This window comes from Mobula hypostoma, chromosome 4 (assembly GCF_963921235.1).
Source record: "Mobula hypostoma chromosome 4, sMobHyp1.1, whole genome shotgun sequence".
Taxonomy (NCBI): domain Eukaryota; kingdom Metazoa; phylum Chordata; class Chondrichthyes; order Myliobatiformes; family Myliobatidae; genus Mobula; species Mobula hypostoma.
The window spans coordinates 96,376,965-96,404,749 of record NC_086100.1 but is presented as its reverse complement, the minus strand read 5'-3'; the positions used below and the strand labels follow the sequence as shown (position 1 = coordinate 96,404,749).

Below are 27,785 nucleotides of genomic sequence, written 5' to 3'. Positions count from 1 at the left end.
CTTATCTGCTTTGATTTCCAATTGGAACCACTGGAAAAGATGGGCTACACTTGACAAACATCATAGGTTATATAAATCTACATTTAGTGATTTGAATGTTGGTAGACGAGTAAGCTTTTTTTTAATATTGTGATGTATTAACAAGCTAATTTAATCCAAATCCAAAACATTTTTTTTAAAAGTGGAAAAATATGGCCATGGTTAGGCTACATTGGTCATACTGTCTTGCTGTGTGTTTTATTCTCAAGATTACTTAAAATTGCTCAGTGTTTCTCTAAAATAAGAAAGATTTTTTTAAAGTGAACATTTGAAGAATTTTATTTTAATTTCTATCAACACAATTCAGTTAAAGAACTAGATAAAATAAAATTAGTGAATTTTATTTGAGATCTTCAGAATAATGCAGAATTGGTCCATGTGGATAGATTAATTGCATAGTTTATGGAGGACTAGTACAAGTCATTAAATGCAGAAAATGAAACTATATATTGTAAATACTTTGTAGATCAGGTCAGGCCAGGCAATAACTGAGTGAGGAATGGTATTTTCATAGGTATTTTCATAAGTATTTTCTCTTTGAATGCTAGCTGACCTGTTGAGTTTTCTTCGCATTTGCATTTTTTCTGTTATTTGACGTAAGCACAGAAATAGATTTAAAGCCCCGAGCTTACATCTTGGAAAGTTATTGACTTAAGGAACAAATTGTCAGTTTATGCAGTGAAACTGTATTTGCTGCAGCCTGATAAATAGCTGGATGAGTTTCTGGCCATTGCTGAATAATGTATACAAAGATTAATGTGTACTTGTGGCCATATCACTCAATCACAATTTTCTGAAAAACAGAAGGGGTTGACAAATGTGTGATGTTATTAGAAGTGACAGGAAGGAGGCCGTTGAGAATCAGCCTTATTTACTTGCTACATCAAAACAGTAGTTTTATATGACTGGATAGTAAATTGTTTGTGAAGTGCAAAGAGCTAACATGTCGATTCTAATTTTATTTATTCATAATGGGATTTTAGTCTTTGCATTCCAATTCACCTCAATACATTTCAGGCCAAGACCCTTCATCAGGACTGGAATAAAAGAAGTACAATTCATCTCTCTCCTATGAGTCTATGAATAATGAAGGAGATTTTTCATCCCACTGTAATTGTAACAGTTCTTTAATTGATCTAGACAATTAGTCCTATTTCCGTTCTCTCTCAGATCTGCAATAATCCCCTCTGAATGTTGTTGAACCAGTTTTTTTTTGGGGGGGGAAGAATGCATTTTAGTACTATGCGTTGAAAGTAAATTGTGCTTAATTCTTCCCAGTGGTTTTTTCAATTTCTTGTCATCTTTTTAATGACATTTTGTCCATTCATTTTTCTGTGTCTCCTGTTTCTTCTTTAAATTTTTGATCTGATTCACTTTTTTTAAACTTGTTTTCATTTCTTTTGGGTATGATGAAATGAGTTTCAGAACAGAGTTGCAGTCTTCACATTAACTTCTATCAAATGGAACTGAGAGAGAAATTTCTTATTTAGGTCCTTTGTAACCCATCCATGAGAGTTTCTGCTATTAGAAAACAGATGCTTTCAATGAGTGCAGCTAACACTCATGATAAATTTCTATTGCTAATTTACTTTGTATTTTAATGACTGTCTTTATTCTCAGCAGGATCTCAGGATGATGTGAATCAAGCAATCAAAGACCAAGAGACCGTTTTCTCTGGAGTTTTGTGGGTTTTTACTACCATCAGTGGACTGATCACTCTTCTGCCGGATGGAGCAATCCACAGTTTGAATAATAACTTTGCTCTTATGTTGTTTGGCTATAAGAAAGCGCAGTTGTTGGGCAAGGTAAGCTGCTGAAAGGGTTAGTGAGATACTAGGGCAATTGAGCTTGCACTTGTTAGAGAATCTACTTAATCCTAGCAACACTTTCATTTATACGGCACATTAAATTAACATTTCATAGAAAATTATCAAACACAAATTGATGTCATATCACTTGGAGGGTAGAAGTGCCAAAGCTGTATCTTTTAGGAAGTGTCTGAAGAGAAAGGGAAGCATGGAAAGAATTCAGGACCCTGAGACCTTAAACTGAAGCGGAATCACCTATAATGAAGCAATTAAAAAATAGTAAGACTCCAGACTTTGAGAAGTGCAGTAATATTGGAGGTTATAAGGCTGAAAAATCTGGGAGAGAGCAAGCCATCATGAAGGATTTGTAAAAAGAGGATTTCAGCAGTTCCTCAAATTTTGATATTGAGGCCTTGCTAAAACAGGAACTAATGTAGCATACAGACATATTAGCATGTATCACTCACATGGGAGGAGACCACTTCCTTTAAACTGGCTCTGCCACTTAAGGCATAGCTGAACTGAATGTAATCTCAACTCTCCATTCCTGTCTACTTATGATGACCTATTATCACCTTGTTCATCTTCCTTTGCCCTAAAAATATTCCAACACTGTTTCCACAATTGTTTGAAAAAATCACTGTGGATATTTTTAAATTGTACCCCATTTCTGTCTTAAATAGGTGACCCTTTAATTTTAAATTATGACCCATCTTTCTTAATTCTCCCACCAGAGGAAACATCTGCATCCATATCAAACAACAGGAATTCTGCAGATGCTGGAAATTCAAGCAACATACATCAAAGTTGCTGGTGAACGCAGCAGGCCAAGCAGCATCTATAGGAAGAGGCGCAGTCGACGTTTCAGGCCGAGACCCTTCGTTAGTCCTGACGAAGGGTCTCGGCCTGAAACGTCGACTGCACCTCTTCCTATAGATGCTGCTTGGCCTGCTGCGTTCACCAGCAACTTTGATGTATGTTGCATCCATATCAATCCTGTTGAGACCCTTCGGGACCTTAAACATTGCAATTGAGGCAGCTCCTACTCTTTTAAATTTCAGTGGATAAAAACCTATACTGTCCAACTTTTCCTTGAGGAAACAATTGCCTTGTACCAGTGTAGTAAATTTCCTCTTAATTGTTTCCAGAGCGTTAATATTCCTCTTTGGGAAGACTACAATTGTACATGTACTTTAGCTGTGGGCTCACCAAAACTTTACAAAAACTGGAGCATAACTTGTCTACTTTTATATTCAATTATAATGCTTTGTTGGCCTTTCCAATTACTTACTGCAGCTGCATCTTGCCCTTTTTTCAAATTACACGAGGCAGCAGTATGGCTTAATGGCAGAGCTACTGCTCCACAGTTTCATTGACTCTGGTGCAATCCAATCTTCTGGTGCTTCATGTGTGGGATTCACACATGTTGTCTGTGACATCATGGGATTCTTACAGATGCTCCAGTTTCCCAAAGGCATGGTTAGAAGGTTAATTGACTGTTCCTGGTGTAGTTATGCAGTGAGCGAATCAGGGTAGAATGGATGGTTACGTGAGAAAATGTAAGTTACTAGGAAATGAGTGGCAGAATGAGATTGGTACTGCTGAGGGCCAGCACAGAGTTGACTGAAATGTTTCCCATGCCATAAGGAAATATGAGAAGCATCCAAGGACACCAAGAGAGCTATGCAATCTCATAATTTAATTTCCTGACCAATTTCACTTTTTCCCACAAACTTCATTTGCCACAACTTTGCTCATTCATTTAACTTGTCTGTATCTCTTTGTTGTCGTCTTGTGTCTCTTCACCTTCTCTTCCTTGATTATTGAAGTAGCAACCATGCCTTTGGTCCCTTTATTCCAAGTCATTCATAAATTGTGAAAGTTAAGAACCAGCACTGAACTCTGTGGCACAATACTCATTATGTCTTAATCAACCAGAAAAAGACAGTTTTATGCCTTGTCTCTTTTTGCTATTGGCCAGCTTATCTTCAATTCACAGCATGAGAGATGGATAGAAATTTCTTGTATTCATTTGCATGATAATTATTTGGTGTTAGAACACCTGGGCTTTATGGGACATAGACTGAGGAGGGTCATGTAGGAAGTAACAAAGTGTGGAGGAACAGGTGTTAGAAATGTTCATAGCATTTTTCCATGGCTTAAAGCAGTCAGATATAATATCAAAATGACAAACAATTAAGTTTGGTTTCAGAACAATTGTCAGGAAATGGTGGCTGGGTGGGTGTACAGTGATGGTGATTCTCTGAACAGGAGTGAATAAGATGAACCAGTTGCAGTCATATCCATCCAATGGAGGCTTAAGTGAGAGAATGCCTGAGCATTGCAATAACTGGAAAAAGTTTTGTTCTTATTGATTCTTCCTTTGTGTCACCATACAACAGGCTTGTTCTTATGGTTTACCTTTCCAAACCTATTTTTACTTTTTTTTAACCATTATTAAATTCTTTTCTTAATTTAACTCCTAATTTAGTCCTTCACTAGTAATATTTGAGTGAATTTTATTTTCTCATGTTTTATCTGTCCAGAACTGCAAGTAATACTCAGTGGCCACTTTATTAGGTACACCTGTACACCTCATTAATGCAAATATCTAATCAGCTAATTATGGCAGCAACTGCATGCATGAAAGCATGTAGATATTGTCAAGAGGTTCATTTGTTGTTCAGATCAAACATAAGAATAGGGAATAAGTGTGATCTAAGTGACTTTGACCATGGAATGATTGCTGGTGCCAGACAGGGTGGTTACAGTATCTCAAAAGTAAATCTCTAGAGTTCACAAAGAATGGTGCAAAGAATAAAAAAAATCCAGTGAGTAGCAGTTCTGTGGGCAAAAATGCCTTGTTAATGAGAGAGCTCAAGAGGAGATAACCAGAGTGGTTCAAGCTGCCCTTCCTGATGGGCTAAATGCTTTCTATGCACTTGTAGTGTACCACACCATATCGCCTGGCACATTTCTTGGTATGTTCTCTTCCGGTTTTTCTGCTTAATCTTCTGTTTAGCTTCTAAACTCAACATCTTATGAAATCATTCATGTGTACTATGTCCATTATCCCTTTATTGGAGCATGCCTTCTTTCTGATTGAATTTTCTGAGGTTGGCCTGGTGTTGCTTAGTGGAATCTTGCTGACTGAAGACCAAGTTAGCCTGAAAAATGATATTTGGGTTGCGAATGTAGAAGAAGGAAAGAAATGGTAAGGAAGCCTAGTTCTCCTCCCCCATGGAAATAGAGCCCAAAGCTAGCCCAACTCTTGATCATTGTCTATCGTCATTGCAACCTGTCCTATATTTATTATCGCAAACAACAGGAATTCTGCAGATGCTGGAAATTCAAGCAACACACAGAAAAGTTGCTGGTGAACGCAGCAGGCCAGGCAGCATCTCTAGGAAGAGGTGCAGTCGACGTTTCAGGCCGAGACCCTTCGTCAGGACTAACTGAAGGAAGAGTGAATAAGGGATTTGAAAGTTGGAGGGGGAGGGGGAGATCCAAAATGATAGGAGAAGACAGGAGGGGGAGGGATGAAGCCAAGAGCTGGACAGGTGATAGGCAAAAGGGATACGAGAGGATCATGGGACAGGAGGTCCGGGAAGAAAGACAAGGGCAGGGAGGGGGACCCAGAGGATGGACAAGGGGTATATTCAGAGGGACAGGGGGAGAAAAAGGAGAGTGAGAGAAAAAATGTGTGTATAAAAATAAGTAACAGATGGGGTACGAGGGGGAGGTGGGGCATTAGCGGAAGTTAGAGAAGTCGATGTACTTCATCTTTTCAATAGAGGAGGCCGTGGATAGACATGTCAAAATGGGAATGGGATGCGGAATTAAAATGTGTGGCCACTAGGAGATCCTGCTTTCAACAACACCTTATATTCCGTCTGGGCCACGCTCAAGTTGGAGGAACAACACCTTATATTCCGTCTGGGTAGCCTCCAACCTGATGGCATGAACATTGACTTCTCTAACTTCCGCTAATGTCCCACCTCCCCCTCGTACCCCATCTGTTACTTATTTTTATACACACATTCTTTCTCTCACTCTCCTTTTTCTCCCTCTGTCCCTCTGAATATACCCCTTGTCCATCCTCTGGGTCCCCCCCGCCCCCGGTCTTTCTTCCCGGACCTCCTGTCCCATGATCCTCTCATATCCCTTTTGCCTATCACCTGTCCAGCTCTTGGCTCCATCCCTCCCTCTCCTGTCTTCTCCTATCATTTTGGATCTCCCCCTCCCCCTCCAACTTTCAAATCCCTTACTCACTCTTCCTTCAGTTAGTCCTGACGAAGGATCTCGGCCTGAAACGTCAACTGCACCTCTTCCTAGAGATGCTGCCTGGCCTGCTGCGTTCACCAGCAACTTTTATGTGTGTTGCTATATTTATTATTCTGATTTGTCTATTGATTTAATTTAGCTTTACTGATGAGCATAAACATTAAAAAAAGTTAGTTACCTTCATGTTCAATATATATTTTTTCCTATGCCTGTGTATATACAAGTTTGAACTCTTAATGTTGTGGGTGCTTTCTGTGTCTTGACTATAATAAAACAAACAGCTTCATATTCGTTGAAGGATTTCACCTGGAAATTTTTTGTAGCTCTAATTTTTTTTAAATCCAGGACATAGTTCTAGCTCTACTATATTGAAATTTTCTGCTTTATGCTCAGTTGCGTGGTGTTTTGCAATTTAAATTTTTTTAAAACCGTAATGGGCAGTAATATTAACCCAGAATATGGTATACATAGTAATAGAAACACTATTTGAACTGTTCTGAGATTGAAACTTTTTTTTTAGAACATTACCTTTTTAATTCCTGGTTTCTATGACTACATGGACCCAATAGATGATGGCTTTCTACCATTACCTCCTTTGGAAGATGAAATAGAATTGTGTTGTAAAGGTGAGGCAAGTGAAGGAGGGTGTCGTAATTACACAGTGCTATCTGACAATATGCCAGGTATGTTGAATATTACAGTGGGACATTTCATTTGATTTTTGTCTGTCTAGTTTAAATAATTGCAGCCGTTGCCCTGATGCAGGTTTGCTACTGTAATTAGTACACTAGTTGGAATAGTAGCTAGATATAGGAGTGAGAAGGTACAGCAATAATGATATCGATTTGACTTTATTCCTTGCATCCTTTATTCCATACATGGGTAAAAATCTTTGCATCTTCATCTCAATGTGCAATCATAGTAATTTATAATAATTTATAACAAATAGAACAGTCAATGTAATATGGAGTACACTCAAGTCGGTGTGAGTTCATCAGTCTGGTGGCCTGGTGGAAGAAGCTGTCTCGGAGCCTGTTGATCCTGGCTTTTATGCCGCAGTACTGCTTCCTGGATGGTAGCAGCTGGAATAGATTGTGGTTGGGATGGCTTGGGTCCCCAGTGATCCTACAGGCCCTTTTTACACACCTGTCCTTGTAAATGTCCTGAATCACGGGAAGTTTACAACTACAGATGTGCTGGGCTGTCTGCATCACTCTCTGCAGAGTCCTGCAATTAAGGGAGGTACAGTTCCCATACCAGGCAGTGAAGCAGCCAGTCCGGATGCTCTCTGTTGTTCCCCTGTAGAAAGTTCTTAGGATTTGGGAGCGTATACCAAACTTCCTCAACCGTCTGTGGTGAAAGAGGTGCTGTTGTGCCTTTTTCACCACACAGCTGGTGTATACAGACCATGTGAGGTCCTCGGTGATATGGATGCCGAGGAACTTGAAGCTATTTGCCCTCTCAACCCCAGGTCTATTGATGTCAATAGGGGTTAGCCCCTCTCCATTCCTCCTATAGTCCACAACCAGCTCCTTTGTTTTTGCGACATTGAGGGAGAGGTTGTTTTCTTGACACCACTGTCAGAGAGATGACTTTTCTCTGACAAATTGTTTCTTTAAGCTTAATGAGAAAATGTCAACATTTCTAAATTGAATGGCTTGGTGCAACTAGGAAACCCGCTGCCTTAATAAATTAAAGGCATTAACTTGACTGAGCCAAGTTAATTTATATAGTTAAAGTAATGGGCATTAAAGGAAGTGGAATTTCAGAGTTTTGTATGTTTATAAGGTGTTAGGGGGTTTAAATTGAGGTAATGAGTGTTTACTGTGTCTTTAGTATTTGCTGTTGCCATTGGTTTGTGTTATTCTCCTTGTCGGTTATAGACTAATTGTGGATGGACTTGCAACATGTAATCATCCTGGTTTTTATCACGAATTCTGTAATGAAATTCTATTTTCATCATTTGAAGAATGCCCCTTTGGCTCCATATTCAGAATTTTATTCCATTGTCTAACAGTTTTTCTGTATAAGTGCTGTTAGAACCCTGTTTTCAGTTAATAAACAGCATGTTCTGCAAAAGATGCTTTGCAAAATATGCATGATTATTTACAGTAAAATAGCTAGTTTGAACTTTGAGCTGGGCCATTGTTTCAAGAACTTTGATGGAAGATAAATATGTCTAAAAGGAAAAATACAGCAAAATACATCGAGAGTACATCTGATCTTAAATATTTGCTGGAGTCATATTTTAAACAGGTCAAGAAACTTTCCCAAATTGTGTTTCATACTATTGTGCATCTCAATTCATAACCTTGCCTCCCTTGCTATAGAAACATAGAAAATAGGTGCAGGAGTAGGCCATTCGGCCCTTCGAGCCTGCACCGCCATTTATTATGATCATGGCTGATCATCCAACTCAGAACCCCGCCCCAGCCTTCTCTCCATACCCCCTGACCCCCGTAGCCACAAGGGCCATATCTAACTCCCTCTTAAATATAGCCAATGAACTGGCCTCAACTGTTTCCTGTGGCAGAGAATTCCACAGATTCACCACTTTCTGTGTGAAGAAGTTTTTCCTAATCTCAGTCCTAAAAGGCTTCCCCTCTATCCTCAAACTGTGGCCCCTCGTTCTGCACTTCCCCAACATTGGGAACAATCTTCCTGCATCTAGCCTGTCCAATCCCTTTAGGATCTTATACGTTTCAATCAGATCCCCCCTCAATCTTCTAAATTCCAACGAGTACAAGCCCAGTTCATCCAGTCTTATATATTGGCTTATAACAGGGTAAATACTGTTATACAGGGTAAGGCCAAATACTGCATAAACTACAGTGTAGTAAAGATCTGGCGAATCTACAAATTGAATCAGACTTGTACTATCATGCAAGACAGTAATATTTGCATCTGAACAAGACAGCAATATTTGCATCTGGTTATTCTGCCTCTTTCAATTAAACTGATATTGCATTACGTAGCAACACACACAAAATGCTGGTGAACGCAGCAGGCCAGGCAGCATCTATAGGAAGAGGTACAGTCGACGTTTCGGGCCGGGACCCTTCGTCAGGACTAACTGAAAGAAGAGATAGTAAGAGATTTGAAAGTGGGAGGGAGAGGAGAAGATCAGAAATGATAGGAGAAGACAGGAGGGGAGGGGTGGATCTAAGAGCTGGAAAGTTGATTGGCAAAAGGGATACCAGGCTGGAGAAGGGAGAGGATCATGGGACAGGAAGCCTGGGGAGAAAGAAAAGTGGGGAGGGGAGCCCGGAGGGTGGAGAGCAGGCAAGGAGTTATAGTGAGAGGGACAGAGGGGGAAAAATAAAAAATGTATTTTTTAAAAATATTTAAGTAAATAAATAAGGGATGGGGGAGGAGGGGCATTAACGGAAGTTAGAGAAGTCAATATTCATGCCATTAGGTTGGAGGCTACCCAGACGGAATATAAGGTGGTGTTCCTCCAATCTGAGTGTGGCTTCATCTTGACAGTAGAGGAGGCCGTGGATAGACATATCAGAGTGGGAATGGGACATGAAATTAAAATGTGTGGCCACTGGGAGATCCCACTTTCTCTGGCGGACAGAGCGTAGGTGTTCAGCGAAACGATCTCCCAGTCTGTGTCGGGTCTCATCAACATATAGAAGGCCGCATCGGGAGCAACGGATGCAGTATATCACCCCAGCCGACTCACAGGTGAAGTGTCGCCTCACCTGGAAGGACTGTCTGGGGCCCTGAATGGTGGTGAGGGAGGAAGTGTAAGGGCATGTGTAGTACTTGTTCTGCTTACAAGGATAAGTGCCGGGAGGGAGATCGGTGGGAAGGGATGGGGGGGATGAATGGACAAGGGAGTCGCGTAGGGAGCGATCCCTGCAGAAAGCAGAGAGGGGGGAGGGAAAGATGTGCTTGGTGGTGGGATCCTGTTGGAGGTGGCGGAAGTTAGAGAATATGTTGGACCCGAAGGGTGGTGGGGTGGTAGGTGAGGACAAGGGGAACCCTATTCCTAGTGGGGTGGTGGGAGGATGGAGTGAGAGCAGATGTACGTGAAATGGGGGAGATGCGTTTAAGAGCAGAGTTGATGGTGGAGGAAGGGAAGCCCCTTGCTTTAATAAAGGAAGACATCTCCTTTGTCCTGGAATGAAAAGCCCCATCCTGAGAGTAGATGCGGCTGAGACGGAGGAATTGCGAGAGGGGGGTGGCATTTTTGCTAGAGACAGGGCGGGAAGAGGAATAGTCCAGGTAGCTGTGAGAGTCTGTAGGCTTATAGTAGACATCAGTAGATAAGATGTCTCCAGAGATAGAGACAGGAAGATCTAGAAAGTTGGAGGCAAAGTTAATGAAGTCAATGACCTCAGCATGCGTGCAGGAAGCAGCGCCAATGAAGTCATTGATGTAGTAAAGGAAAAGAGGGGGATAGATACCAGTATAGGCTTGGAACATGGATTGTTCCACAAAGCCAACAAAAAGGCAGGCATTGCAGGGACCCATACGGGTGCCCATGGCTACACCTTTAGTTTGGAGGAAGTGGGAAGAGCCAAAGGAGAAATTGTTAAGAGTAAGGACTAATTCCGCTAGACGGAGCAGAGTGGTGGTAGAGGGGAACTGGGTGGTAGAGGGGAACTGGTTAGGTCTGGAATCCAAAAGGAAGTAGAGAGCTTTGAGACCTTCCTGGTGGGAATGGAGGTATATAAGGACTGGACATCCATGGTGAAAATAAAGTGGTGGGGACCAGGGAACTTAAAATCACTGAAAAAATTCAGAGTGTGAGAAGTGTCACGAACATAGGTGGGAAGGGATTGAACAAGGGGGGATAAAACGGTGAGTGTCGAGGTATGCAGAAATAAGTTCGGAGGGGCCGGAGCAAGCTGAGACAATAGGTCTACCTGGGCAGGCATTTTTGTGGCTCTTGTGTAGGAGGTACAAAACGGGAAGTGCAGGTGTGGGAACTATAAGGTTGGTAGCAGTAGATGGGAGATCCCCTGAGCTGATAAAGTTGGTGATGGTGTGGGAGACACTGGCCTGGTGCTCCTTAGCGGGGTCATGAGGCTTCATGGAAATTAGTGAGTTGGAAGTAGTTTTAAACTCCACATTTTGTGACACAAAAATACTACTGTTTTTCTTTTGAGTTATTCTAATGGCTGGGTGTTTTGAATCTGGTCTGTGTTCAAAGGTTGAAACTTTCTTTAATCAGATTTCAGCAACAGAAATCTAAACTGCATTAGGGAAGTGCTTGCAGAATAAAAATCTTCTGATAAGATTCACTTTTTATTCATAAGCTTTAAATGGAGAAAATGTATTGTTCATTGTTGTTGCTTTTGACTAGTGTATGTTAGATTTTTTTTGTGTGTATTGAATATATTGACACCAATTGAGAATCTTGTACAATGCATGCACTGGGAATCTGAGAAAGTACAACTGACAGTGTAAAATTCTTGCTCATTTTGTTTCCAATAGATAAATTTTCTTTTAATACATAGAAATGCTTTTGCTCCTTACAAACTGATGGTCTCTTTTTTTTCTTTGTGATGCATCTTTTGGTCTGTTTCTTTGGGTTATATGTATAGAAGACCACAATGGTGCAGATGGCATAAACCTGCTTGGTGATGACATCAAGATGTCTAATAATCCCCTTGCAGTATCTGGCACAACAAGAAAAGGTACAGTCCACTGTTTAGGGTTGGGGGAGGGAGGAAAGAAAGGGGCCTTTTTTTATGTTGAAGTAAAGTTTAGATGTGCTAAATCATTTTCTGGATTGTATGTATATTGATATTTGAGCTTTCCTCATGTCTGTGTTGATATTTGAGCACTTTCTTTTAAATTTGTATTTAAGGAATACAAAATATTAAAACCTTAGTACAGCTTATCAGTCCCACCTATCTTCCAAAAAATAAATTTAGTGACCAAAACTCTTTTGTGTACTCAGTTTCAAGCTCCCTTGTAAGAAAACCCAAGGATAATGCATTGGTGATGTTCTAAGGATATGCCAAACTGTCTTTTGGATGAGGTATTAAACTCAGGCATCCAGGTGCATGTAAATATATCCAGCATAATTCCTTAAGAGGAGATGAGTTCTCTTTAGAGCTTCCCTAATATATATCCCTTACCAATATGATTAAAAGCATGCACTTTGGATTTATTGCATTGCTTTCAGTTAAATCTTGCTGCATGCAAATTGGTCATTGCACTTCTATATTCCAATAGTTACTTTCAAAAAGTTTTTCATTGTATGCAAAGAACTTGGGGATTTACAAGTTGTTAAAAGAGTAGTGCAAGTTCTTTCTTTTTAATTGAGTATAAAATATATTGCTCATTAAGTACCCAAATAATTGTTTAGATCTAAACTATTATTAGATACAGGAGTGGATCCCGGTGTGGTCTTCTGCTGCTATAACCCATCCACTTCAAGGTTTGACATGCTGTACATTCAGAATTGTAAAGCGTAGTTATTTGAGTTGCTGTCCCCTTTCCGTTCTGACCAATCCAGCCATTTTCCTTCTCCTTCTCCAGCCCTTCTCCTTCTGGCCTCTCATTAACAAGCTGTTTTCACCCACAGAACTGTTGATCACTGGATTTTTTTTTCTCTTGTTGCACCATCCTCTGAAAATTCTAGAGACAGTTGTATGTGAAAATCCCAGGCAATCAGCAGTTTCTGAGATACTCAAACCACACCATCTGGCGCCAATTGTCAAATTCACTTGGATCACATTCCTTCTCCATTTTGTTTGGTCTGAACAATAACTGAACCTGTTAACTCTATCTGGATGCTTTTATGCCGTGTGTCGGTGTGTCCGTCCCTGTGTCGAAAAATACACTCTGGTCATCCATTCTTTCTTAAATGTAGTGTAGAAAAATACTTGAACGCTAGTTCTCAATGGCAACACAATTCTCTCATGAGCATTATTAGAAAAATGATATATTCTAATGGATATTATCACAGGTAAACTAGTTTGCACAGGTTAACTAAGAAAATAGGAACTATGATTGCATTGTCTATTTTAAGGAATATTTTCGCAATGTAAAAGAAATGTACATGGATTACATCAGGAAGTAAATATTTGTTATCCGCTTTGACTTGGGTTCTTAACTTATCTGTGTAAGGAACAATCATTTTGTGTGCTGTTAATCTAGAATTATATTTTTTTGTTCTTGCAATGTATGGTTTCTAATTTAGATCCAAGCCAGTTTGCTCCTGGAAATCAAGCTCTTCTAAAACAGGGAAAACACTGTTGTGCAGGACCAAGTGTCCCAATATTTACTGGAACCAATTCAAGGCAAAATAGTGATGGTAGCCTGCCTTCCACCATGTCTTCTCCAAAAGTCACCTTGACTCTTTTCAAAAGGTAAAAGGATCTGATCTGTGAGCAAAAGCTCACTGTAAAGCCAAGATTGTAAAATGTTCATGGCATTTCTGGATTTAGTTTAATACAGTCAACCACATAAGATTACCTGTTCATCTTAAGCTTCTGAAATAATTTATGTCTCATTTAGTGACAAATTAGGAGTATTTTGAAGTCACTGATATTTCTGTAGCTTCACAGAGGGGAAGTGAGTTATGGAAAATAACTTCACAATGATTATGCGAAGTGAAGTGGAGAACTGGTATGCTAAATTTGACAATCAGTGCTATAACCACAGTATGGACTCCAGAAATGGAGAGCTCCTTCAATGCCATTGTGAAACTGTAATAGTGATGTTCATTCTAGTTGTATAAAGTTAGTGATCCTCAGTTAAGTTGAAATGAAAACGGAATAGATTGTCAATACATTTAAGTTACTTTTTAGTTTATTTTCAAAAAAATTGGATTTGAAGAATATTTATGTTGATTATTCTGTATGTATGTTGATTGAAGTATTTTCATGGATCGACTATAGGTGTGTAAATTTTCTAGGAGTTTGCAAATTCAGATGGTTGGGTTTGAGAATAAATATCAGAGCTTTATTCTCTTAAATTTTGTTTGCAGTTATTCTGAAACTAAATGTATGGCCTGGGAAAGGAATGCAATTTTCCAGGCTTGTATGGTGTATTTCATTTATTTAAGAGCACTTTGGTACGTCACTAACTTCCAAGCAACCCTTTTATTTATACTACCAGCAAGACTGTTGAGAGCATCTATTTTTGTGGGATGAATGTTCATTTCCTTGTGTGCAGATGCCATTTTTATGCAGTTGTTAATGATTCTATCAGAAGCATTTGGATACATTGTTTATTTGCAGAAGTCAAAGGGAAAATTTTAACCCTCCCCACACAACCAGTCAAATTAGGTCAATGGCTTTGTGAAATTTTCCACTCATCATTTTATTAAACATTACAATGTTGAATGATAACTTCAATGTTAAGGTAATGTTATTGTTCTACATATGCACCTATTTATATTGCAATTTGTCATTTCAGGCCAGAGAGTGATGACACAAGTGAAATGATTATCCAGGCTAACCAACTTCAACCCATAAAAGAAAACAGCATTCTGTTGTCATCTATTACACCAGTTGGTTCAAAAGGTACAGACAGATTTGTATCTCAAAGTGTAGAAGTAAATAGTGAGGAGACCAAGGAACATTTGGATTCAAGGGACTTCACTGTGCCACAGTGCTCTGTTGCTGTGTGTCAACAGTGTCCAGTCTCAAAGGCTTTTGCAGTATCCTGTCATGAAGGAGTGGGTGCACATCTTTTGCCAATATGCCATCGCCAAACCAGTATGTCAGGAGATAAATCACCCTTTTCAAATCAAGATGGCAATTTTATTCAACAGTATGGCAATATCTGCAATTCTCCAGGGACTCCTACCCTGGATGAAAAGTTGCCTGGAGGTGGCACATGTACATGCAGAATTCACCTGAAACCTGACGAAGATAAAATCATGCATCGTAATTGTCCTCCCAGTAAATGTAATGAAGTGGGCATAACTAATGATGAAACTGCATGGCAACAAGTCTTTTATACACCTCGTATGCCGTCTGAAAACCACAATGAGCAACGCAATGGCTACGAAGAAAGCCATGTAGCAATTACTTCTGCTGGATTAAATGCTCAAATAAACCCATCTGGAAGGAAACATGAGCAATGTGGCACAAAGATTGCAAACCAGCCAGAGGTTGATGTCAACCCAATTCTTTATGGTCTTAAAGATCTAGAGCTCAGCAGTGAGTCTGAAGTTATTTCTGTAGATCAGTCTGGCACTTCTTGCACTACCTCAGAACTTCTCAGGACTCCATCACCTTATACAATTGATTCAGATCTTGAATCAGAACATGAACAAAACAAAATGATTTTTCTGAAGGAAGTTGATACATCTTGCAATTACCAAAGTAAAAAATTAACTAGGCAGTGCATGGGAGCATCAGATCGATTCTCTGCTTGTCCAAGGATGACTGGTGTTCTGCCTGAAGGAGCAATTTACAGTCAGGGTCACCCCTGTAATTGTGAAATAAGTCCCAGCAAGCTCCCAATGTGGCACAGTCCTTGTCTGGAATTGACGGAAAGTAAGGATGAAATGGAGGGACATGCAACATCAACACCAAAATCCCAGAGCTATTGGAATGGAAAGGCTTCCTTGAGGCCCAAATATGAAATTAATGAGGGAAACTTTAGTGGAAATTGCTATCACAGGGATGGTTCTAGACTATGTAAGTAATTTTTTTTTAAATTTTTTTTATTTGGATAAGGAATTCACAATTATCATGTACTTTTTTCACACATATAACCTTTTCCATTTTTTTATATGTATAAAACTACAATTATTTATACATTCTTAAGTACACATTGAGATGATATAAAAGGAAAATAAACATTTAAATAGATAATTATGTACTGTGGTAAATCTAACCTATTAGGCTAAGTAATGAAATTAGTTGTTAAGAAAAATGGTAATAATAGTTTCCATACAACCCTTCTGGACCATTTCCACTGGTCCAAAATGTTGCATACAAGCCTATATACCAACCATTGTAGGTGTTTATATCCCAATTTGTTCGTGCTTGTTCCTGCCCGCAGACATAATTATCCAATCCCTATGTACTTATTTACTTAATTTTTTCATTTTTTTTTATCCCTTTCCCAAATCTTTCCCTTTACTTGTGTTAATTCTCTATTTTCCAAAAGAAAACAAAAAGACATTTAGACTGGGGGTGCTTACGTTAGCAATATTACTGTGTTGATGAGAAGAGCAATATAAATCATTAGGAGAGTCATCTAAAGTCTGCTCGCATTGGGGTTATATATTCAATCCATTTATTCCAGATTTGATAAAAATGTTTCTTTTTGAGTTCTCAGGGAGTAAGTCAACTTTTCCATTTTAAATATTTCCAAGATAACTTCGTACCAATCTTCTAATGTAGGTGGTATTGGATTTAGCCATTTTCTAGTGATTGATTTCTTACTTGCCGCTAAGAGGGCCTGCAGCAACTTTATATCTTCCTTCTGTTCAAGGAACAATACATGCCCCAAATAGAGCGTCTCAAAGTTCAGAGGTATCTGGGACCTAAGTACCTTAACTAATGTTCTATGAATACCTTCCCAAAATAGACTTAATTTAGGGCAATCCCAGAAAATATGAAAATGATTTGCCTCCTTGGAGCCGCACCTTCTCCAACACATCACATTTGTATCTTTATATTTTTCCTGATATGGGGTCTTGAAGTATCTTATAATGTTTTTCCAACAATGTTCTCTCCAAGTCAAAGAATTAGTCAAGGACCATTGAAAGCTGCAGATTTTCCCCCAAGCCTCCTCTGAAAGTACCAACCCCGCTTCTTTCTCCCACTTCTCTTTAATATACAGTGTATTTACATTTTTAGCATGGGAGAGTGCATCATATAGGCGAGAAACTGATTTACTAGGTATTGAACTGCAAGCCGAATTCAGAATCTTGAAAAATTCTAATTCTACTGTTGATAGGTCTGTATATCTACAACTCTGGTTAACATAGTTTCGTATTTGAAGGTACCTAAAAAAAAAAAAAAAAGTCATTATGTTCTAGGCCATGTTTGTCCTGCAGGATTTGGAAACTTTGTAATACTCTTTTATCTATAAATGAGAGGTAGGTTGTAAGACCTTTCTTTATCCATAGCTCAAATCTTTTATCTCCTCTGTTGGGAAGGAATTCGGTATCATATGCACACCATCTAAAGAGTTTTAACATGTTATTAATTCCACATGAATTAATCACCTTCTGCCATACTTTTAATGTAAGATTTATCCAAGCATTATTAAATTTTCAAGAGTAAATGTGAAGCTTTGATACATTCTTGTATTGTGGTATTTCCATTTTGTAAAATGAGGCAATTATATTGATTATGTTCTGAGAAAAGTTCACATGCTTCACATTTAAATTGCCCTGTTATAGATTTAAGAGTGTCGTTTCATGGTTTTTATCATTCTTGAAGTTTTCTTTACACAACTTGTAAAGCCAATTAAACTGACCTTTGACTTTATCTTAAACTACTTATTTAGATCACATTAAAGGAATCAGTTATATTGAACATTGTACATATGCTTATTATAAAACTTAATATTATGTTCTTATTATTACAAAGCCTAACATACAAGTTTGTTCATATGAACTGGACTTGTGGTTAGGTGGAAGTATTGGTGTATGTGTGCATAACAATCTTGTATCCAGTTTGCACTATTTCTTGTGTTCAACTGATTCAAATAGTTCGATAAGTCACTTGGCAGATTGTAACTAAACATGTAGAGATAAGAACACCATGCATCTGGGAAATTGAAGGAGATGAGTTATTAACTTCAAACTTTCTGCATAATCACTCAGAGTTGAACTGCATGTGCATGTAACGAGAGCTGTATAATTCATCTCCTTCTACCTTAGGCCACAAACTTATCAATCACCCCTGCTGTGGGCACTTTCTGGAGGTCCAAGATCCATATACTCCACGACCACTGGACTAAGTGTGTAAATGTAGAAGGGGACTATGTTGAAAACTAAATGTGCTCGGTTTTCTAAAATTGACTCCTATCTTAGGCCACGAACTTATCAATCACCCCTGTTATTCAGTTTCACCCAAAACTGAAACAGCTCACCAAAGACAACATAGTCATACAGCATGGACACAGGCCCTTCAGCCCAAACAGTCCATGCAGACCAAGTTGTCCATCTAAGCAAATCCCATTTATGCATGTTTGACTGATACCCCTCTAAACGCTGTCCTGTCTAAGTGCGTTTTTAATGTTGATAGTGTACCTGTCTGAACCACTTCATTTTTCACTTTTGTGCAATTTAAGTGAGTAATTAAACTGTGCACAGCATGTAAATTCTGTCCACAAGGCTTATGAAATCTATTTAGTGAGTTACTTAAGACACAATTGGTACGGCTGGTTTCAGTGACTTAACAGGAGAAATACTGGCAGTGATTCCGGTGTGGAGTAGCTGTCTGGATGATGGGTAAGGATCAAGCTCACTTATGGTGCTAAGTTTAAAGATGTTGCTACAGCCTTTGTCAAAGTCTACCCTTGTTTTCCAGTACCCATTATCAAGGCTTGCTGTCGGGTAGAGTCTCGTCTTGGTGACTATTCTCTGCACCACCTCCAGTGCAATCACATCTTCCTTGAGTGTGATGGACAGAACTGTGCACAGCACTCTAGCTATGACCTTATGTTTTATATTGTACTGTCTATTCTCTGTTCTTGTATTTTATGCCCAAGCTAATGAAGCAAGTATTTATCTTGCCTACTGCCTTAAATACTTTATCTACCCTAGTTTGATGCCTTCGGAGATTCTTGGACATGCACACCAAGGTCCCTGCGTTCAACTCCTTTCATGGTCCTATTATTTTGACCTAGCTTTATTACTCCTCCCATAAATATCTCCTTAGAATTTTCAGGTTTAAATTCCAAGTTCTGTTTCTCTACCCATCTAACAAGCTGATCAATATTATTCATTATTTGAAGGTTACTCTCCTCACTATCACAAACACTGATCTTTGTGTCTGTCTTCATCCTGGCTATCTAAGCCAGGGCTACGGTCTTCCAATGTACAACTTCATGTCCAAATAAGGTGCTTAATGGAAAGAGTAAAGTAAATCTAAAGTGATAATAGGCGCAGGATGAAATTCAAGTAGGGCCGATTTCTTCACATGGATAACGATCAGTTGAAATTAATTGCTATGTATACTGAGTTTACTTGAGGAAGTGTAGATGTTTTAATGAGAAGTAGTGGAGTTATTTCTCAGGAAGAATGGGAATTAGTTATACAGTACTGGATGGTTGCAGTGTAGGAATGTCCCAGTGATGAATACGCACTTAGTTAAATCATTCACCTTAGAAAAATAACATCCAACAACCAAATCCATGCATTCCATTTTAGATTTGGATTCAACATGCATTTGATTCATTCCCAGGTTGCTGTGTTGGAAATGTATGTCTGTGATAGATTGAGAGATGAATAAAGTAATGTGGATAACTTTTTCAGCAATCTGCATCTTCTTGCCCCAGGTATTGTGTTTCAGGTCAAACGTCTACAGTTGCAAGATGGAGGAAATTTATATTGTGTGTGGGTAATGCGGGATCATACACAGAGTCGGAGAGAGGCTGCACTGAAGAATCTTTTGATGTCCACTCTGAATAGCACACCTCTATCTGCAGAGCATTCTTTTAGCCTGGGAGAGGTTAGTCATGTGAACAGAACTGATCTATATTGATCTTACTTGAAGCATTTTAGTCCATGATATATTGTTTAATCCAAGCACATCAATACTGCTGTAGAGATTTATATGAAAAGTTAACAAGAATTGAGGCTGGTGCTGGTAGCATTGATTGAGTGTTGTTGAGCAGTTGTAGAGTACTACAAATGATCACATATATAAAATTGATTAAAAAATCAAGTAACTTCTTTATTCCAATTATTTTTTTCCCAAGTTTTCTACCACTGATTTGTATGTAACTAACTGTATCTTGTGATTTGGATTTTCTAAAGAACAAATTTCCTGTTTGAATACATTCACTCCTGTTCCAATGAATAGACCTTGCATTCTATTTTCTTCCCTGTGGCAAATTAGTATAATTATAGTGAACTGTAATTTTTAACTATACAGTGTATAACTGAGTTCATCAGTGTACTATCAGGACTTCATAAGTAAGGAAAGGTTGTGTAAATCAGATTTGTGTTGCTAGAATATAGAATGTTAAGGGAGGTCTGTTTAAATGTTTTGCAACACAAAATGCTGGAGGAATGAGAGTTGAAAGTTATCGGCTTTTGTAAAGAATTGATGGACTAAAGAGCCATTTTCTGTTGGTAGGAAGTCATGTGGAAATGACTTGAAATTGGAGCTATTTAAGAGAGATTAGAAAGTACTTCTTGTGCAAGGAATGACCTGAGAAAATAAAACTATCCCACAAAAGCAGTGGTTGTCATCCCAAGTAAAAATTAAACACAAATAATGCTGGAATTGGCAGATTTTTGAGCAATGGTGGGTATACAGAATTAAGGTACAAATCGGGTTCCATCTGCATTTCACCTCCTTTACTTGTCAAAAGTAGCACCGGTAGCTCTTTGTATCCCTTCCATTTCCCAGATGGTTAAAATCCTGGCACATTTCACTGAGTCATAGAAAAATGCAGCTCAGAATCAGGTTCTGCAGCCCATCTAGTCATGCCGAACCATTTAAGCTGCCTGGTTCCATAGACCTGCACCAGGACCATAGCCATCCTTACACTGATCATCCATGTACCTATCCAAACTTCTCTTAAACATTAAAATTGAGCTTGCATGCACCACTTGTGCTGGCAGCTTGTTTCACACTCATAACCCTCTGTGCGAAGAAGTTTCTCCTCATGTTCCCCTTAAATTTTTGACCTTTCAGCCTTAACTCAGACCTCTAGTTGTCGTCCTACCCATCCTCAGTGGGGGAAAAATGCCTGCTGTGTTTACCCTATCTATACCTTTCGTAATGTTATATACCTCAATCAAATTTCCTCTCAATCTTCTACGTTCCAAGGAATTAAATCCTAACCTATTCACTCTTATAACTTGGGTCCTCCAGACTTGGCAACTTCCTTGTAAATTTTCTCTGTACTCTTTTCAACTTTGTTTACATCTTTCCTGCAGGTTGGTGACCAAAACTACACATGATACTCCAAACTGGTCCTCACCAATGTCTTGTACAATGTCAATATACCATTCCAACTCCTGTACTTGGTACTTTGATATATAAAGGCCAATGTGCGATAAAATTTCTTTACGACCCTATCTACCTGTTTGCACCACTTTCAATGAATCATGGACCTGTAAGACCTACCTTGGTTGGTCCTACCAAAGTGCAAGACCTCACATTTGGCTGTATTAAGTTACACCTGCCTTTTTTTTTTTCCCCAGCCTATTTTCCCACCTAGTCCAGATCCTGCTACAAGCCATTATAGCCACTACACTCCCAATCTTGGTGTCATCTGTAAATTTGCTGATCTAGGTAACAACATCATTGATATAAATGGCAAACAACAACGGAGCAAGCACTGATCCTGGTGGCACTTACTAGTCAAAGGCCTCCAGTCAGGGGAGCAACCATCTACTACAACACTCTGGCTTCTCCCACAAAGCTAATGTCTAATCCAATTTACTACCTCATCTTGAATGTTAAGCGACTGAACCTTCTTGACCAAACTCCCATGTGGGACCTTGTCAAATGACTTATTAAACACCATGTAGAGAACATCCACTGCCTTGCCTTCATCAACTTTCCTGGTAACTTCCTCAAAAAACTCTTAAGATTGGTTAGACATGACCTACCACACGCATAGCTATGCTGACAATCCTTAATCAGTCTAAATCCAAATATTTGTATATCTGGTCCCTCAGAGTACCTTCTCATAATGTTCACACTACTGATGTCAGATTCATAAGCCTATGATTTCCTGGTTTATTTCTCTGTTGAATTCCTCTTATTTATTGCAAATGGTGGTTTTATTGTCCCAGTTAGTAGTGGCCCATGTTGGAGCTCACCCAGTCAAAAGAGAGATGACAAAGGCAGTCTTGGCTCAATCCATAGAATATAGAGTTGGTTGGACCTCAAAGTGTACGACATACAGAATGGAAGTTGTGGCAGCAGGTTGAAGCTTTCGACCACTGCAATCTGGGGCTCTGAGGGAGGAGATTGACTGGCATGGGGTTGCTGTAACAAGACAGAGCTGATTGAGAGTGGCAAGAAGAAAACCAATGGTTTCCTGCTGCTTCTGGATCATGTACTCATGTCAGCAGACAACTTCCTGAAGGTTAGTTGTTGGTTCACCCATCCTGTCAGGAAACAGAGGACGTTTGACCCAAGAGTAGAGCAGCAGAGACAATTCAGTGAGGAATAATAATGTCAATAATAGACTGCAAAAATAACAAGCCACTGGGGCCACAAAATGAGAGGGAATAGATACTAAACACCATGGCAACAAGATTACTGAAAGCTAGGAACCACTGATTGAGGCTGGCTGGTTCAGTGGGTGAACAAGAACTGTGAATGGCAGCCTGGTTTAAATAGGCTGCAGGTGATGAGTTGGAAATGAGTGGCAGATGACTTTTGTTAGCTGACTGGAGATTGGGAGATGCCTGCCTGTATAGGCCTGACTTTAGTAACTCACAGCAATATAATACTGCTTGTTATTATTGTTACTGCTTGTGGTACGATGTCTGCTGATCTCCCTTAAGTCGCCCTGCTAGTTACATTCTTAATGAATTCTAATGAACTTGTCAAACACCTTTTCCCTTTCTTAAATGCTGAGTCCATCTAGTTCTGTTATGATTTTACAAACATACTGTTACTGCTTCAATATAGTGGATTTAATTTCTCTGACAATTTTAGCCTATAGTTCCCTGCTTTAGCACTCCTGCTTATGAATTGTGATAGTATGTTTTGTGATTTTATAATTCAGATAGTTTACTAGAACAGAATGAGTTTTGGAAGTTCACAGCAATTGTATGTTATCTCTGCACCAATTTGTTTATAAATTCAAATGTAGACTGTCAGCTCCAGGGAATCAAATCTTTTGTTCCATTAGTTCACCTGGTATTGTTTTAGTTCCTTTCTCACTTTCTCTCTATTGCTCATTATTAATTGCATTATCTCAGCCACTTAAAGATTATTACTTCGATTTCCTTTTTAGATACATCTATAAGCTCTGACAATCTGTACTGTTAAATTATTTTGTATACTATTTTCAACTCTATTCAGTTTACGCAATATTCTTACAATTGACTAATCACCCTGGTGTCAAACATGAACGCTTAAATTCTATTTCCAATTTTTTTCCAGAAAATAGTTTCCCACTTTTACAATTGTATATTATCCCACTTCATTTTATAAGCAATGAAGTCCCTTCAGAGATGTAGGGATCAGGGTGGCCAGTTTGTTGATAGTAATATTAAAAAGAAGCAGATCACAGAACTGTAATTCATTCGGCTCATCCTGCCAGTAACAGTGCAGTTTTGGTTGTGACAGTCCTTTGTCCTCCTTCCATTGCCCTCTAAGTTTTGTTCCTGGATTATCTTGACTGAATCTGCTTCTTATGCCCCCATGCCAGTGCATTCTAGATCCTATCCACTAATTGTTTTTATTATTTTTTTGTCGATTTTTGTTTTTTTTACCTTCATTTTTAACCCTTCTGTCAAAGGGAACAGATTCTGTCTTTCTACTGTGCTCTAAAGTTTTACCTCTTAAAATACCATATCCCCTCTCAGCAACCTAAGGTGCACTTGATGTAGACCAAGTAATTTATGAATTTATTAATTGGCCCTTGTGATCCATACTGTTTATCAATTTTCAGATTTTCAAATCATGTATTTAGTTTCAGTATGTCAGGATACAACTCTATCCCCCTTTCCCTTTTCCATGTGATATTTTGTGTCCACCTGAGAGAGGAACTATAACCATATTTTAATATTTTCCTGGTATGTGGACACGATAGGGTCTTTTTAACAGACTCGAATAGGTACATAGAGCTTAGAAAAGTAGAGGGCTATAGGTAATTCTAGGTAATTTCTAAGGTAAGGACATGTTCGGCAGCATTATGGGCCGAAGGGACTGTATTGTGCTGTGGGTTTTCTATGTTCTAACTCATTGGTGAGACAACAGTTTTGAGTGAAGCTAAGGGGGTACTACCAAATAGTAATTATTAAACCCAATGTTTGTGCTAAAAGATTTATGTATTGTTGTGGGTTGTCGTTCTTTATAGGTTATAATGGAAACTGCTAAGTCGCATGGTTTGAAGTATTCAGAAGATGTTGAGACAATGGAAGCTTGTGAAGGAGAATACTCTGAGTACTATACCACTGTCAGCCCACTAGGGAAGGGAGCTTTTGGCTTTGTGTGGACAGCACGTCAAAAAGTTAGCCAAAAAGAGGTATAGACAGCTTGATTTCCGACTTGAATATATAAAGCTCATTTGCTTTAGTTTTCATTATTTTAAGTCATGTAAATAAAAGTTTTATGAACAATGAGTTATTGATCTTACTGAATAATTCAAAGTAATAATGGATATGTGCACAGTTCTATTGTGCAGAAAAACCTGAGGTAAGTTCATAGTATGCTTTTAAAATCTGGATGAGGTGATCAAATAACTTCAGTTTTAACCTTAAGAAATAAAATGGCTATTTGCTTTGAGAGGAATAATATGCAGGTTTATGAAGAAATTTAAATTAACTCTTTAAAATATCTGTTAGATTGAATGGTTAATTCCCTTGCATAATGTTATGATCAGTATGATTGGATAGTTCGAATCGTCAAGAAATCCAATAAACTTTAGTGAATAGTCATGCAGTTCTAATCAGTTGTGAACTTTTAAACAACAATATTTAGTAAGAAAGGTAACAACAGTATTTAGTAAGAAAGATGTATAGTCTTGTGGATGAGATGTGCCATTCATACCATGAATCAACTTGTTAAAGGAGCTGAATAGCAGGAGTGACTTCCAGATGCTGGAAATCCAGAGCAACACACACAAAGGCAGCATCTGTGGAGAGGAATAATCAGTTGATGTTTCGGGCTAAGAACATCATTCAGAACTAGAAAGGAAAGGGGAAGAAGCCAGAATAAGGAGGTGGGGGAAGGGGAAGGAGTACAAACTGGCAGGTGATAGATGTGAAACTGGGGAGATAAGTGGAAAAGATAAAGGGCTGAAAAAGGTTCTGATAGGAGAGTAGATTGGACCCTGGGAGAAAAGGGAGGAGGTGGGACCAGAAGGTGGTGAGGAGAAGCGAAGGGCTAAGAGGTGAGCCAGAATGGCGAATAGAAAGAGAGGAGGAGGGGGGAGAAATTAGCAGAAGTTGGAGAAATCGATGTTCATACTGTCAGGTTTGAGGCTATCCAGACAGAATGAGATGTTGCTCCTCCAACCTGTGAGTGGCCTCATCATGGCAGTAATGTTGGCCATGGAGCAAAATGGGAATGGGAAGTAGAACAGAAATGGGTGGCCACCAGGAAATCCAGCTTGTTATGGCATTTGGAGCAAAAGTGTCAATCTACGTCAGGTCTCGCTGGTGCAGAGGAGGCCACCCTGGAAGCACCAGATACAGTAGATGACCCCAGCAGATTTACAGGTGAAGAGGCAGGGATATGTGCAAACAGGGAGATCAATGAAGAGGGACATGTGGACAAGAGAGTCATTGAGAGACTGATCGCTGTGGAGTGTGGGGGGCAGACATTACAGAGATTGATGTGCTGAATTTGGAGGCATGTAGGGTGGTCGGCGAGGACAAGGGGAATTCTATCCCTGTTGTGCTGGTGGTATGGTAGAAAATGGAGGAGATGTGAGGGCAGCATCAATTTGTGGAGAAAGGGAAATCCTATTCTTTGAAAACAAGGGGTCCTCAGTTTGATTCCTGGGGTGTGGTGGATTTGCTGATTTAGTGGATGTACTGTGATGAGGACAAAACATATTGATTTTCTTGGAGGGAGACTTCCGGTAGCGCTCATGGAGTGAAGTCGCGTTCTTGACTCGCTCCATTACCTCTGAGTTTTTTTTCTCTATGGTCAGCTATACTTTAATTAACCATTAAGGCATCAATTCTTACAATACTTTGAATTAAACTGAATTCTCCGACAATTGGATGATACTTAGATCTGCTATGTCTAAGAATGGGAAAAACGGCAAGGATGGTAAACCTCCGGTTAAACCGAAAGCTACGGATCTCCCCCCGACTGAATCACCGGTGACTTTGAAAGCGATATCGGAGTTAATTCAGAGGGAAATTTCAACCTCTGTTAGGGAGATGATTCGTACGGAAATTGCAGGCTCTGTTAAAGACCTGATTCATATGGAAATCTCAACTAATTTCCAGAAAATTGCCGATTTAATTGATAAGATGCAAACATGTATTGCGGAACATCAGTCGGCTATATCTGATCTTCAAAAATTCGCGCAACAAAGTGAGCTTAAGATGGGGAAAATCGAAGAAACAATTAATGTAATGAAGAAGAAACTTGACTTTTTGACTTTTAAAAACTCTGACCTGGAATCTAGAATGCGACGGCAGAATTTACGAATGATTGGCGTGAGGGAAGCCGTGGAATCCAACAATCCCATGAAATATTTTTCTCAACTTTTAAAAGATGCATTCCCTACTGTATTTCCTGACCAACCACCGCTTCTGGATCGTGTTCACAGAATCCCATCTTATTCGTCTAGGTCAGATAGACCTAGGCATGTTATTTTACGTTTTCATTATTTTCAAGACAAGGAGAGACTGTTTCGATTCGCTCGATCTAAAGGTTTCATTGATTTTTCGGATCTTAGGTTCCGATTCGTGGAAGATTTCAGTAAACCAATCTGGGACCAACGGGTTCGTTACAGATCCGTGATGTCGGAATTCTATAAGATGGATTTAAGACCAGCGCTGCTGTACCCTGCACGTCTAAGGATTCGCATGTCAGATGGAGCTCTTCGTTTTTTTGATTCTCCATCGGATGCCCAGAGTTATCTGGATCAACTTTCATCTTCAACATCTTAATTGCCTTTTTTTAAATTATCTCCGTTGATCGGAGGCTGTGAATTGGTTGGTTTTAACTTTTTCGTGCCCTATTTGGGCAGAAAAGTTTATTTTTGATTTCTTAATATGGTCGCTAAACTTTCTTTTTAACTGCGTCATTTCTTTCTTTTCCCAGGGGATTATGGGTGGTTACTTCCCTTTTGTCATCTTACGTATTTCCTGTGTGGCCATAAATTTTGTAGTTTTTTTTAAATTTTATTCTGTTTTGCTTTTTATAACCACTTTATGTCAATAATCCTATTTTTTCTTGTTGCTGTGTCTATTCATGGGTTTGAGGTTTATTGTGGTTTTTTTTAATATATATTTTCCGGCTTTTGTTCTGTTCTGTGGGTATTTTAATTGAGCTAACTTTTTTTTACTTACTTTTTTACTGTTTTACAATTAGCTGATCCTTTTCATATTTATACCTTTTTTTTTAGGGAGCGTATACCGGAAGTCATGGGGGTAGTTTTAGCGCTTGCTTCTTTCTGGCGGGTCTGCTTTAGATTTTGCCTTGGGGTCTTGGGGCGGAGGGTGGTGGGAGGGGCTTCACGTTTTAGTTTGTTTCTCTTTGGGCTATATACATTATTGAAGTACTGGTTGCGTCCTTTTTCCCGGTATCTTTTGTATGTTCTGTTTCCTCTCCGGGTTTGTGGGTCGCGCCTATCGTCAATCCTCCTTGTTGTGGGTTGACTTTAGGATTT

General features: G+C 39.1%; 1 protein-coding gene across 4 annotated transcripts in view; it reads left to right on the top strand.

Annotated features, from left to right (window-relative positions):
• pask (PAS domain containing serine/threonine kinase) overlaps window positions 1-27,785 on the top strand; it is a 75,093-nt gene that overhangs the window by 20,330 nt on the left and 26,978 nt on the right. For 3 of the 4 annotated variants that reach the window (XM_063046208.1, XM_063046211.1, XM_063046210.1), the window contains exons 8-14: window positions 1,660-1,844; window positions 6,652-6,814; window positions 11,690-11,782; window positions 13,297-13,465; window positions 14,517-15,748; window positions 19,572-19,744; window positions 24,291-24,458. In XM_063046208.1, coding sequence (XP_062902278.1) covers window positions 1,660-1,844; window positions 6,652-6,814; window positions 11,690-11,782; window positions 13,297-13,465; window positions 14,517-15,748; window positions 19,572-19,744; window positions 24,291-24,458 — 2,183 coding nt within the window. The remainder of the gene's footprint in view (window positions 1-1,659; window positions 1,845-6,651; window positions 6,815-11,689; window positions 11,783-13,296; window positions 13,466-14,516; window positions 15,749-19,571; window positions 19,745-24,290; window positions 24,459-27,785) is intronic. The other variant, XM_063046209.1, reaches the window with a different exon arrangement.